At 40.0% G+C, this 14,437-nt stretch overlaps 1 protein-coding gene across 3 annotated transcripts in view; it reads right to left on the reverse strand.

The window, feature by feature from the left end:
• kmt2bb (lysine (K)-specific methyltransferase 2Bb) overlaps positions 1–14,437 on the reverse strand; it is a 96,566-nt gene that overhangs the window by 62,961 nt on the left and 19,168 nt on the right. For all 3 annotated transcript variants that reach the window (XM_076281224.1, XM_076281223.1, XM_076281222.1), the window contains 4 exons: positions 8,253–8,463; positions 6,418–6,482; positions 4,060–4,296; positions 186–280 (listed from right to left, as the gene is read on the reverse strand). In XM_076281224.1, coding sequence (XP_076137339.1) covers positions 186–280; positions 4,060–4,296; positions 6,418–6,482; positions 8,253–8,463 — 608 coding nt within the window. The remainder of the gene's footprint in view (positions 1–185; positions 281–4,059; positions 4,297–6,417; positions 6,483–8,252; positions 8,464–14,437) is intronic.

Below are 14,437 nucleotides of genomic sequence, written 5' to 3' on the forward strand. Positions count from 1 at the left end.
AGTGAACAGTGAGGTGAAGCACACACTAATCCCGGCGCAGTGAGCTGCCTGCAACAACAGCGGCGATCGGGGAGCAGTGAGGGGTTAGGTGCACTTCAGCAGCTCCTACTGGTTGGGGTTCGAACTGGCAACCCTCCGGTTACAAGCCCGAAGCCCTAATCAGTAGGCCCCCCTTTTTTCATCACCTTTTCTATTTTACGCCGTCCAGATGATCCTCTATGATAGATTGGCTTGCGATGTCGTGCAGCTTCATCGTCCAAATAATCTCCCAAGAATTCATCTAGAAAAATAAGAGACAACAAATTACATTTAGTTGCACTGACAAACACACCTGTTGTCTGCAGTATGGTGTCTCTAACCAATTTAGTCATTTGCAAGAACCTGTGTCTGAAAAACACTGGTTGGTGCAGCTACTCAATATTGTCCTTACTGATCTTGGGATCAATACTCAGTGCTGAAATGACTGCATAAAAGGATCTATGTGAAATTCTGTAGGATTTGGTTTGTGTTGAATGCACTCCTCCTTTATTTGTATTTTATTTAATACAGTGGCATGCAGCCCTGTTCTTGCTGGTTTGCACTTTGCATGCTAAATAAACATCACATCAAAATGGTTGTTAATTCACATTCTGCTGCTATTTCTGGGTCATTTTTGAATGCTTTAAACTAAAAACTCCACATACTACCAATAAGTAATTTCATAGTGGCAGCATTAACTATTAAATACAGTTAACGGCTAAATCATAGAATGACTAAATTGTTTGTTGTGTTTGCCATTTGTCTATGATGAATTTAGATTTGCTGATGTCAGAGGGTACATCAGCGTGAACACCTCTGAGACATGACTTTCTGGAGCCCATATTGCTAGGTGGAGAAAAACCAGAACAGAATGTCCTCTTTCATCACACAAGACAGCATAGCCTACAATGAGCACTCACACAGCCTACCTGGAACATTCACAAAATCCTTTGGTCAAACAAATGCAGCACAAAGACAAAACAATCTCATGAATTCAACAAGGCTCTTGGGTTATAAGGCAGACTAGCCTACAGGGAGATTGTGAATTACATTTGCAGCAGGTCTTTCAGGCTATAGAGCAGGATAACCTACTGGGATACTATGGCAAATATAGTTGCAAGCGGCGACAAAAAGCCTATGCATGTTTGGTCCAGTGACCCGTTACATTTACATTTACATAATGCACTCACATGTGATGTGTTTGTCAAATGCACTCTGTTGTGCGTGCTAAAATTCATGATTATTAGACATAGGACGCAATACTTCCTATGTTCCTGATGGTGAAGTTTGAACATCATGCGCAACTACCACACCTCATTTTTGCATGTTATATTAATAAAATGTTGACAAGATTTTAACTTGGTCACAATGCTTACATCATGCAGGTTAAATTCTGTATGCATTTGATACATTTTATGTTTCTGTGTATAATTACTGTAGATGTATGCTTTAGCCTCAGTCTCCTCTAAAATGTCACTCAAAGTTTGTCAATCAAATATGCAATACTGATACTGTACTTACATTTGGCCTATTTAGCGCTCTTATTATAGTGGATGGAATCCACTATCTTGAAATCTCCTGGCTTCTTCTTATTATTATAACCTTTTCAGTAATTAATGTGGCTCGAACCGCTTAACATACAGACATGTTGAAATAACCGTTGTGTAGGTCTAGAGTTGGACAAGAGTTATCATTTCAGATTTTTTAAAAAGTTTATACTTAAAAAAAAAAAAAAAAAAGTATTTTCCTCTGTATGACATCACAAAGGAGGCTCATTTAGAAGGGTCGTAAAGTAATCAGGTGCGGGTCCACCTGCATACAATCAGGCGCTCCCTAAACTGGTCCTACACATCCTGTAATTAATTGCTTTTGAACCACACTGCTCAATTCTCTTCAAGACAGTTTACATTCTTGGTGTCTGCTTCGTCCAACAAACTACGACGAAACGAAACTACGACGTTTTCCTACCACACCCAATGTAAGTTACAATTAATTTGTATTTTCTATTCGAATGGAGCAATTATGTGAAGTCTGTTTTTAACGACTTCAAAGAGACAAGTAAGCAAACAAGCTGGTGCTAGCTGCCATCAATTAGCAACACACTCATAGCTGCTACGTCTAGAGAGGATGTTACGTTTAACTCTAGTTAGTTTGATAATATTGGTATTACGTTGAGTAAGTTCATAACTTGATTAAGCGATAACCGAGGATTCAGTTATATTACGTTAGCTAGACCTCGGGAATGTTTTTAGGGTTGTGTGCAGTGGCGGCGGTAGTGCTAAGCCTTCACACTCAAATTGTCAGCTGCCTTTCACACAGTAGCTGGCCTGACGAGGGTAATAGCCTTCTATGGCAAACAGTCACTGGCTGAAACTTAGCCTTCGTCTTGAACTACGTTTGTATGAGTGGTAGGTTGTCGCATAAAATTACTTGATTGTAGGCTTAGCTGTTAGTTTGTTGTTCAGTTGAACAAATTTATCTAACAAATGTCTCCCCCCCCCCCTTCTATTTCTGTTAGGTGCCACTTCACTCTGCTACTGGAGGATCAGGCTGACTGCAACTGCTATGGATGCTAAAGTGAATGGATGGCAGAAAAACACAGCACACGTGAATTTCGTGTAGAGTGAATAAATGCACTTGCTAACTGATAACAAGTTGTCAATGGTTATTTATGCAAGCTTGTGTAGCCTTAACCAGACATACCTAGGCCTAGCCAAATTTATCCTGGCTGTAGATAAAGCAGGATATGAATTTCCCAATATTTTGCCAGATTGGGCTAATAGTGGTTTACTGAGGTTTAATATCAATTGAAATACCATTGAAATCACGTAGATCTTTAGAATGGTTGTACTTTCATCATTGTTTCAATGTTCATTTTAGTGGAAATACCATTGAAATCCCGTTGATCTGTAGTTAGAATTTCAACGTTGCTTCAGTATTAATGTAATGCAAAAGTGATGTAGAATCAATGTTGCAGTGCGACGTTGATTCAATGATTTGCAACATATATTCAATGACTAATTGTTATCTGGGTGCAGAATAAGCAGTCATCAACACCAACTGAAAGCCCCGTTTTGCAGGTAGCCTATTGCAATGCATACAATTAGGCTTTCTATAAATTTTCCAAAGGCCAGCTTTCGTGCTTGTGCCACAACTTCAGAACGGCTTGACGTAGGCTACATGCTTCCAATTTGGTGTGAATATTTGTATGTCAAATAAGTCAAATGTCAGGGTCAAACCCACCTTGAGTGTGATATCTCAAGGACGCCAGACACACAAGGTTTTTCGGTAAGAGGGTTTGTATGAACTCAAAGATTAAGCGGTTCAATGTTTTTTTTCCAGGAATCTCCCCACCAACATTAAGCCAGCAGCTTTCCATCCACTATTGTAATTCCTCTGGCATTACATTTCTAGTTACAAATAAATGTTCAACTCCAGTTTGTTCGGCTGCAATTTTCTGAGTGACATTTGTACCTACATTGCACAAGCTTGCAAATTTATTTCATTATTCATCAACAGGATTTTCATTGTCTATTAGCCAATGGCTAATATGGCTCAATGGCTACTAAAATCACAACTGTCAAGAAGTGGGTAGCGTAATCAAAAGTTGCACCGAAGGCAAAAATGAATGAGGACCACAGAATATGAAAACACCTCTGTAGTGGAAGCTGCCCTTGTCAAATGGATTGATAATGCCCAAGCATGTAGACCTAGTGTCGACTCAAGTCGGCGCTTGCTGATGGTATTAGCCTAGTGTAGTTGGATACACAGTTCAGTAATTTAATTTGTAGTCTGCTGTAAACCATTTGAAACCACTATAGCCTGCTTTGGGCTATTTTGTAAACATTGAAATATAAACAGCGATGCTGTCCATAACTTTACATTTGTGTAAAAAATATTGAAATACAATTAGATATTAATCTATTCAACAAATACATAAACATCTGTTACAATGATCATCTGCTTTCAAAATTTTCAACCAGACAAAAATTATCACAATAGGAGGGAATATAACTGGAAATAAGAGGAATTTAAATTTACCAGTGCTGCGGATGCCAAGTCCCTTGCGTTTAGCTGGTGGAGTGGACTGGGAGATTGTGATGTCCAGATCAGAGTCATAATCAAGCAAGTCACAGTAGGACCTTGGCCTCACACAACGTCTGGGCTGTTTACGCACTGATGGGCTGTCGCCAACTTCCTCCATGCCTTCTAGACCCTCTCCTTCCTCAGTGCTGGAATGGCCACCACTCTGACTCGTACGTTTGCGCTTTAAATGGCCTATGAATAATAGTTTTGTTATTGAAATTGGCAAGACACTGGCAAACATTAAAAACTAAGTGGTACAGCTGAGAAAGTACAGACGACCCAAATTAAACCCAGCATAACGTGGACTTATGGTACAATTCTATTCAGCTTCCTTCATCCTAGCAATCAACTTAATCATGGGCTAGACACTTAATTTCCATAGTATGAAAGACTAAAGAACCCAATCCCACTAGTGTAAATGAAAGCAGCATTAAAACAGCAGTAAGGAACAGCAGCATAAAAACTGACCACGTTACTCCAATTCTTAAGTCCCTGCATTGGCTTCCAGTAAGTCACAGAATTTACTTTAACCCATTTACTCCTAATATGCCTGCTAAAAACGCCTATAGATGGCCTATGGCATTCTAGACTAAATAACCTTATTTCCTGAGGGTTTTCTGAAAAAATACTAAGAATTGTCAACGTCTACCAAAACCTTAATATCTAAGCCTCTGTACACCTAGAAACATGAAATAAAAAGCATGCTGCGCTACGCAGCAACCAGCGGGAGAGTCAATGCTGCGCTATGCAGCAACAGGCGGGAGATAGAATGTTGCGTCGTGCAGCATCCAGCGCGAATGGGTTAAGCATTACTGCTTGTTTATAAGCCAGTAAATGGAGCAGGACCTAAATACCTATCAGACATGCTTCAGCAGTACACACCTCCTTGACCTCTCAGGTCTCAGGTCAGAAAAATCTGTTAGTAAAACCTGCTGTTAGAACTAATCATGGTGAAGCAGCTTTTAGCTGCTATGTGGTTCATCTCTGGAACCAACTTTCGGATAAAATCAAAAAGGCCCCAACTGTAGCCCGTTTTAAATCTAGACTTAAGACCAAACTGTTGCCTCAGATGCCTTCTGCTAACTGCACTGAGATACAAATTCTGAATCTGTCTTTTTTATTATGGGTCATTCCGTGTCAAATCACTCAGTGGCTGACAGGTCACCCTCTCCAAAAAAATCTGAAAAAGACCAAACCTATGCATACATCTTAAATAGTATATCTGTATCACTAATGGTTCCAAAACTACAGCCCTTTGAAGCTTCAAGTTATTTTAAGCATTGTGGTGAACAATCCAACAATTCGACCAAACATGATCAAATAAGTGTATTTACATTGTATTGTTATTTATATTGTTTTATCATGCAATCTTACATTTTTTATAATTTCACATGACCAGTCAGATGCATAATACATCTGTCTATAGTAATGATATTATGTGCATCTGGCTAGTAACATTAGGCCTTCTTAGAACTGACCACATAACGATCGATCCCCAGTGATATTAACAGCATAGAGTTTTGCTGTAAAATGTAATACTGATGTAAGAAACAAAATGTAAATGTTATGTTTTATGTAGGAGTGGCCAATGATAGTCACAATATCTATATGAGCCCAATATTTAATAGTTAACTGCATGTGCCTAGCCAACAAGTTTAAAGAGAGGCATCAGGCAGAATGACAGACAGAAACTTTATCCTGAGGGAAATGTAGTGAGGTAAATGTGGTCACTGCAATGCCAAATAATACCACAAGATGGAGCCTGTCTCAGAACCACTGTCAAACTTAATCAGCAGTAACATGGTAGCAGAACTTCTACCACGATAGCGTGACTTCTATGCTATGCTATGCTACCATAGTAGCACAACTGCCACAATTCTGTGACTTTTAGAATAGCCGAATTAGGGATATTAAAATTTGAATACCGTATTTTCCCGACTATAAGTCACACTTTTTTTCATAGTTTGGCTGGTCCTCTGACTCAGGTGCAACATATATATATATTCATATATATGTTTTTTTCCTCTTCATGACACATTTTTTGACTGGTGCGACTTATACTTAGTCTGGAAAATACGGTAGTATATGTCAAGTGGTTAACCGATTATGCGACAGACCTGCAAACTCTGGAGTAGTGAAAAAGGTGACCGCAAAGCCCTATTCACTTCAACTACCCTGGATAACATAGAAAAGGTGACTGTAACCAAAAGGTGACAAGTTTGCAGGTGTGTTCGACAATCTGTGCACACCCTTAGCATAAATATATGTTAATCTGCAACTGACTAAATATATCATGGACTATAATAGGCTTACCTTTATGTAATTTTCCTGAGAGACGCAATGCCTTCCTTTCCTCTATCTGGTCACACCTCTTCATTCTTTAAGCATAGAAAATGATTTATAGTTTATGTGTTTTTGAGGAGAGCTACAAACCTTATGTTATACTGACATGTAGTTCCATGAGAAAGGAGACATACTTTTAAAACAAATGTTAAACTAGATGTACCGCAGAGCGGTACAAAATATGACCGCCGCCCAGTCCAGCACATTTTTTCCACAAAAATAAATCACGCTGAAAGGCCTATATGATTCTAACTGTCTCACTAAATTGCATTATCCACACTCAATTCTCACTGGTATCTGCTAGACAACAAGTACCAAAACATGATTAGTTCATAGATTTCACATGTAAAATTCATTTTATACAACCCCACCTCCATCTTGCCTGTTCATAATTATGAGAAATTCTTGATTGTTTGTGTTATGTTTATGTTATGTGTGTGTGTGTGTGTGTGTGTGTGTGAGAGTGTGTGTGTGTGTGTGTGTGTGTTTGTGTGTGTGTGTGTGTGTGTGTGTGTGTGTGTGTGTGCGTATGTGCCTGTGCATGGAAGCGTACATATGTCTACTGTGTGAGTATGTGTCATGATTACTGTGAATGTGTGTGTGTGTGTATCTGTTTGTGCACATGTGTGCACATGAACTGGGCTAACATGACCCCTGGAGGCAAATATACGGAAAAAATGGTCATCCTAGGCCCTACAGTTCTCAAGATATTCACAGAGAACTGTGTCTGGCCTACCCTCCTTTCGGGGGGTCCAGTCCAGCGGGGGGGCTACAGATCAAAACGAAAAATGACAGTTCCATGCTATCCATGTGGGGGTACATGCCCACCAAGTTTTGTGTACCCCGGTCTTTCAGTGTCCCGGGAATCCTTGTTGGTGTACGTCACTAAATGTACACATAAATTGTTTTATTGTAAGGCCCCCCATGAACGAAAGTACACAAAACTTGGCATGCATTCGGAGGGTGTCATAATGATCCTACACTTTCAATTTCGTGCAGTTTTGACCATGTCAGCCAGAGATATTGTGATGAAAACACCTAATTTTTTGCTTTTTAATTTTTAACTAGGTGGCGCTATACATGAAATAAGTGGTAATGGGATGGGTTGACATGGCCCCTTGAGATCAACATACAAAAAAAAGGTGGACCTCCTAGGCCCTACGGTTCTCGAGATATTCCCAGAAAACTGTCTCCGGCCACCTACAGGCCAGTTGGTGTATAGTAACATAAATGAATTTATTGTGTGGCCCCCCATGAACGGAATTCCACGAAACTTGGCGTGCATTCAGAGGGTGTCATAATGATCCTATACTTCCAATTTCGTGCAGTTTTGACTATGTTAGGTCACAGATACCTGCGATTACAACACCTCATTTTTACTTTTTTGTGTTTAACTAGGTGGCGCTATACATGAAATGAGTGGTTATGGAATGGGTTGACATGGCCCCTTGAGATCAACATACAAAAAAAAAATGGTCCTCCTAAACCTTACGGTTCTCGAGATATTCACAGAAAACTGTGTCTGCCCTACCCTCCTTTCGGGGGGTGCAGTCCAGCGGGGGGGGCTACAGATCAAAACGAAAAACGATGGTTCCATGCTATCCATATGGGGTTACATGCCCACCAAGTTTCGTCTACCCCGGTCTTTCAGTGTCCCGGGAATCATTGACAGAAATTTGGACATGCGAAAAAAAAAAAAAAAAAAAAAAAATCTGACTAAACCTATATGACCGCCGCTTCGCTGCGCGGCGGTCATAATAATGAGACTGCCGCACCAATATTACGGATAGCTACCAAATACTTACACACAGCACTGCCTTTTGGTGTTGGGCCCACCGAATTTAGGTTTATCGAGGCAGTTCATGCACTTCCCACAATCTTCTGTATGCAAACAACCCTTGCACTCGCCACATCTCCTTGAGCGTAACCCAAAGCAGTTCCGTGAGGGGCGACGGAATTTGAGGGGCTTTTGTTCAGGTAAGTCGGGGCTCTCTGGATCCGAAAGTGATCCTACACCTAAGATTTAATACAAGAAAATAACAGAATACCATTACAAAAGTAATTTCATGGGATTTCATTTTGTGAATCCTTTAAAGTAATCAGTTTTCCTCTACAACACAGCAGTGTCCTCTCAAACTGTAGAAGACGAATTGATGATTTCAGTGGGATATTCCAAGAGTGTGAATTGCTCATTAACATGAACAAAAGAAACCAATATAACAATGCAACTGAATTGAAGTTGCAGCCTCAAATCAAACACATTGTTATTAGAATTTATAATTTGGGCAATAACAAAGTCAAATATATTTTGAAATCCCAACAGTTCAACGAAGTTAAACAAATATTTCCCACTTCGGAAAGCATAATTTATGACTTGACAGATTTCAGACATAGATTTTCATTTTCAATCAGTCCCTCCAGGATTTCGCGAGGATTTTTTGAGATTGTTGCGATCTAAAATGCTTGATTTCTAAAAAATTGCGATGGAAGTTGCGGTGTTTTTAGCTGTTTGTTGCGAAGAAATTGCGGGAGGAAGTGAAAATTGCAAAAGTAGTTGCAATGTTTTTTTTTTTTATTATTATTTTTTAATTGAGGGCAATTAAGGTTAGTAAGACGAAAATCACACGGATCATCTTGATGCTTATTAAAAAGGATAAGTAAAGGTAAATAGTAAGGGTTACAGAAAATCAAGGTAGGCCTACTTTATTTGTGTAAATACTTTGACTGGGGTAATTCACAAAGCAGTATAACCTTTCGTAGAACTGTCCAAAAAGGACAGCCCCCTAAAAAGATGGCATCATGTCATGTTTCAAAACATTCATATATGTTGTAATTCATATGAAGTTAATATATTTGTAATAATTCATATTCTATGACTTGCATAATTACTAATAGCCAACTAAGTATCTAGTAATTTTATATTGATTTAAACTATTAGACTACACTTTTCTTTAATGTTACTACATTAGTGGTGTGTACGTCTAATTGACTGCCTGCCACTTTAAGGACGTGAGAGTAGCGTAATTACATTTCTAAGTGGATTTAAAGGCTTGCATCTCAATGTGTTCGGCTACGAGTGGAAATAACTTTTTGCATAGTGCATTACGATATGTGGATGGAATTCGGGATGTTTCTATGTCATTAGTTAAAATAAATGTTAAAAAATAACTCTAATTAAATCATTCTTGGATCACAGAAGAGGTAAATGTCTTGCAATGTTATTAATTTCTATGATTTTGGTAGCACTACACAACTGAGCCCACAAGCTAGCAAACATGACACGAGCTAAAACACATCTCCAGGTGTAAACGTTTGCCAATGAGTTGCATACTGTAGCAGCCTACTCAAATGTCAGTAAAAGTAGGCCTTAATTAACTTACTTTCATAGCCTAGGTAGGTTAGCAACACCAGGTTGAGAGATGCACAAGTAAAGCAGATCATTAACGTTAGCCTTCTATTTATTGTCATTAAAACTGCAGAGGAGTGAACATAGGGCAGTCTCTGTTGTCTGCAGAAGTGAGTGTGGCATCTAACTTAATATTCTGCACGAGGGACTGTTGTGGTAGGTGAAATTTCACGGGGAAACCATGATGATTGGTCAAATTTGCGATGTTGCGAAGTTGCGGTGTTTGGACAAAATTGCAAGGTCGCCCAGAATTCACGAGGATTTGCTGAATTTGCGTTAATTGTTGCGAACGCAACATCGCGAATTCCTGGAGGGACTGTTCAATCCATTCACTGCCAACTAGGGATGCAACAGTTCAATGTTCCCACACTTCGGTATAGATCACGCTTTTTGGGCCACGATAAAGGTACGGTTTCGTTTTTTTAATATAAAAAAACACAGGTAAAAACAATTAACAATATTTTGCCTATAGACGAAAATGGCAATGTAACCGACAAGGCCTAGTTTTTAAATAGGGTAGATTTCAATTGATTTGTGCAACTATCAGTGCAGAGAGCCTGTGAATCTCTATCCGATTTCACACGGAATGACCCAATAATCGGTTTGCCTTTTTGAAACTGATCATGGCAGACTTTGGGGTCATAGGGCACATCAAGATACACCCGCCCCCCCCTCCACCTAGTCTAAGGATGGGCCCAGAAATCTATTTATCTGGGTACATAAAATTATAATTATGATTATGTCAACTATTTGCTATTTGCCCAGAAATCTATTTATCTGGGTACATAAAATTATAATTATGATTATCATTATGTCAACTATATGCTATTTTGTTATACATGCACTTCGAAGCAGTCAAAGCTTGTACATCATGCACATCAAAACACCGCTTTACTATGCATGACACTTGCATGAGAAATACTATACAATATTATACAATATTCAATGTAAGACAGTGAATTATCCTGTCTCTGTTTCGTTTTTATGGAAGTTGCAAGACTCAACTTCTATTAAATGTCGTTATATGGCCTTCCAACAGGCTGAAGCGGAGCTTTGCTATACCAACGTTATCGATTGGTTTCAGTGTCTCTCGCATAGACATGCATGCATTGAATGAACGCTCATACCACAAGCCAACCACTTAAAGGGATATTCCACCATTTGGAGAAATACACTCATTTTCCACTTCCCTTCAAGTTAAACAATTGAGTTTTACCTTTCCCCAGTTCATCCAGCCGTTCTCTGAGTCAGATGCTAACGGTCTAATCTGATTCAATGAGCTGGAGCTAAAAGTGCTACTGTTATATACTCCTACTGTCTAAAGTTATATATAAAGGCTTAAAACGCTTCAGCTGTAACTTTATTTATTTGATGTCAAAGTGGCGCCAAATTGAATGGGGTTTAATGGGATGGCTAGGTGGAACTGGTCTACTATTTAGCCTCAGATCCGCCATAGTGTCTACGCTCTCTGAACGTTCGCCTGCCCCCTTGGCCAAGACGCACATGCACGTGCTGAACTGCGGCGTCAACACTCCTCTAATTTTAGGCTGCAGCAAGTTAAAATCAACCTACCAAAGCCCCTCTTGCTACTCTGAAATCACTGTGTGGAAGTATTTTGTCGTTCATTCACGTCAATTAACACTAACTTAGCCTACTCAACTTAGCAAGTAAAAAGATGATCTAGTTACAAATTACTTTAAGGCTTAAAATGCACATTGATAAGTACATATTTTTCCATGAGTTGCTAGGTTACGGGGACGCTGGCGAGACACGCCGCTCCGTCTGGCAACATGTTTTTGTTTATTTTTATGTAATGTTTGTAATTTTATGTTCATTTTTTATATTGATTTGTCTAGTTAAATGTATTCTCTCTTCATTTATGTTAGTTTCGATAATTGTCGTGTTATTCTTATTCCCTTTTACTGCTTCCAAGTCGGCTGATGTCGTTGGCGTTGGTCATCGGGAGCTTGCTATCGCTAGAACTACCTTTTGCCCTGGAGAGATTTATCAGGACTTATCATTTATCAGCTGGACCTGGGCCTACTCTGCGAGGGATCTGCCGCGTCTGCTGAGCTGCTGCTGACCTGCGAGCTGCCATCTGCCTTGCCTGGAGTCTGGATTGAGCAGACTAGCCTGCTGCTAACTCAAAACTACCGTTGACGTTGGGGAACTCTGCAGTCTCTCAGAGCATCAGGCTGTCTCTGTCGGGGGTCCACTGAGTTGCTGATCTGCGGGATCGCCCATGACTTCAGACGGTTAGCTTCTATGCTTCCATTGATGTCTAGACTGCAGTCTATAAGTAGGCCTACTAACATCATTTACAGAAGGCCCATGTTAACGTTGGATCCTCCGGGTTGGTCTGAAGACGCAGCTGTGCGCCATGTCATTGCCATTGGACTGAGTTGGACTAAGTTAACACAGACTTTTCTTTATTTTAATTTCTTATTTATTTATTTTATTACTTGTTCATTTTTGTTTGTTGTCTGTCTTGTATGTCTAGCATTAGGTGTCTCGGGTACGCTGGCGGGTACGCTGGCGATTACGCCGCTCCATCAGGCATCTTTTGTCTTGTGCGTCAATTGTTATTTTGTAAATTTGTTTGTTTGTCTTGATGTCGTGGGAACGCTGGCGACTATGTGTCTTGATTTGTGGAGCGCTTTGTGTTGCACTCTGTGCATGTTAAATGCGCTATAAAAATAAAATTGACTTGACTTCACATATTCCATGAATTCTAACCTTGGGTCTCTTCGGAGTGTGCTGAAAGAATCAAATTATCATTCTGTGTCGTTTCATTTCACTATGTTCACGTCTCTGTTTAGCCTAATGTTTGTTCTGTTTACATTACAACCTCGTGGTTGGAAAGGTTTCAAAATAAAAAAACGGTTTCAAAATAAAAGCCCACCGAATCAGAAACAGAAAAGGCCAAAAAAAGAGTAAGTAACATATAAGGAATGCATTAATAGTAATATTAAACAAAAGATCAAAAATCGAATCGAATCGTGACTTAAAAATCGAAAATTAAATCGAATCGAGGATTTGGAGAATTGTGACACCCCTAGTGGATGGGGGTCCTAGAGATAATCGAGCGTGCGTAAACGTCTGTGGGAAGAAGACAGGTATCACAACCTGCTACGTGCGTCTGAACAATGAGCAAGCAAACTATTGACTCATTCTTCTGACCTGCAGTTAGTGTGCTAGTGCCAGAGTCTAGTGTCAGTCGGATGATGATTCAGAGTCAGAGGTTTGTGTGGCGAAAAAGGCCCGAACCAAACATTTTCGGGAAGACTGGCTGTGAGAATTCAGCTGGTTGAGGTACTGTAAGGAGACGAACTCCATGAACTGCGAATGTTGCAGTCGCTACCCAAGAACTGTGTGGAACACAAAGTTTGCCGAAAGTGGAGGCAATTCGCAGTTTAAACACAATAGACTAGTTAAACACAATCTTAGCCTCAGGCATAGAGTATGCCGTGACATGTAAATAAATGAAAAAGCCACTGCCGGTGCACAATAAGTACGGTGCACAATAAGTCATTTCCGCATCCATTATCAAAGTATTTATTACTAATGAGTAGAAATGTGAATATTTGGTGAGCATTGATTTACGGCATGGGTCGGGAACCTGGGGCTCGTGAGCCACCAGTGGCTCTTTTATTGCATTGCTGGGGTTGGCAAAAGATGAACAAAAAAATTAAAATGACAAGGCTTTGTGGCAAATATGTAGGTCTATCTGAATAATTTAATATAACTTTCCACCTCACTTGACTCCATAGCTTGCACAATATTGTTACTTTGGTGGCTCGCTGCCATGTCAATATCAAACTAAATCACAGATTTCCCTCCATTTCAGTCAACAAGAACACTTTAATTGTTATTGTTGATGTGTGCTGTAGGCTAGATAAGGAAAATGTCAAAAAAGGAAACGTCAGCGAGCAAAGCTTGCGAGCAAGCACAAGTGGGCTGAAATGGGAAAGTGTTGCGAAGGACTGCTGTTTCAACCACAATGCTGTTCACGTAAGCAGCCAGTTGTCGCCGCTGGGTCATGCTCGCAGAGCGTGCACCCCTTCTGACACTTGTTCAACCTATCAGAGTGTGAGTCTGGGGATGCTTGCGCTGAGGGTGCTCAGTGGCGGGAATAGAGAAGGAGCAGATACATTGGAGACGGCTATAGTCTTCACAGAGTGGATTATTGCGTTGGACTGGACATTGTATTTGTATTGTTACATTGTGTGCGTTCGAAGACCTGTAAGTATTGCTACAAATTGTTTGTTATGTATATTGTAATATTTGTGCTGAGATTGCCAGTGTTATTCCGTATGGTAAATGTGTTATTAGAACGCAAGTGTTTGTTTATGGGCCGCGGTATTAACACGAGTGTGTGTCATTTAAAGTTTTGTATCGTGCCTTTCCCTCTGAAGGCTCTTGTGCAGCGTGTTTGACTGTAACTCCTATGGCAAGAATGTGGTGCACTAGGCTGCACACTGTAGGAGAAGATTTGCTGCTAGCCTACAGTGCTGGCCAAAAGTATTGGCACCCATGCTAAAGTTGACTGAAAAGAGGAATATAAAATGCCTTAAGTGAAAAATG

The sequence above is a fragment of the Alosa pseudoharengus genome, unplaced genomic scaffold, assembly GCF_046254945.1.
Source record: "Alosa pseudoharengus isolate Yale_2024_CS ecotype anadromous, Long Island Sound unplaced genomic scaffold, YU_APseudo_1.1 YU_APseudo_1.1_scf_12, whole genome shotgun sequence".
NCBI classification, from domain to species: domain Eukaryota; kingdom Metazoa; phylum Chordata; class Actinopteri; order Clupeiformes; family Clupeidae; genus Alosa; species Alosa pseudoharengus.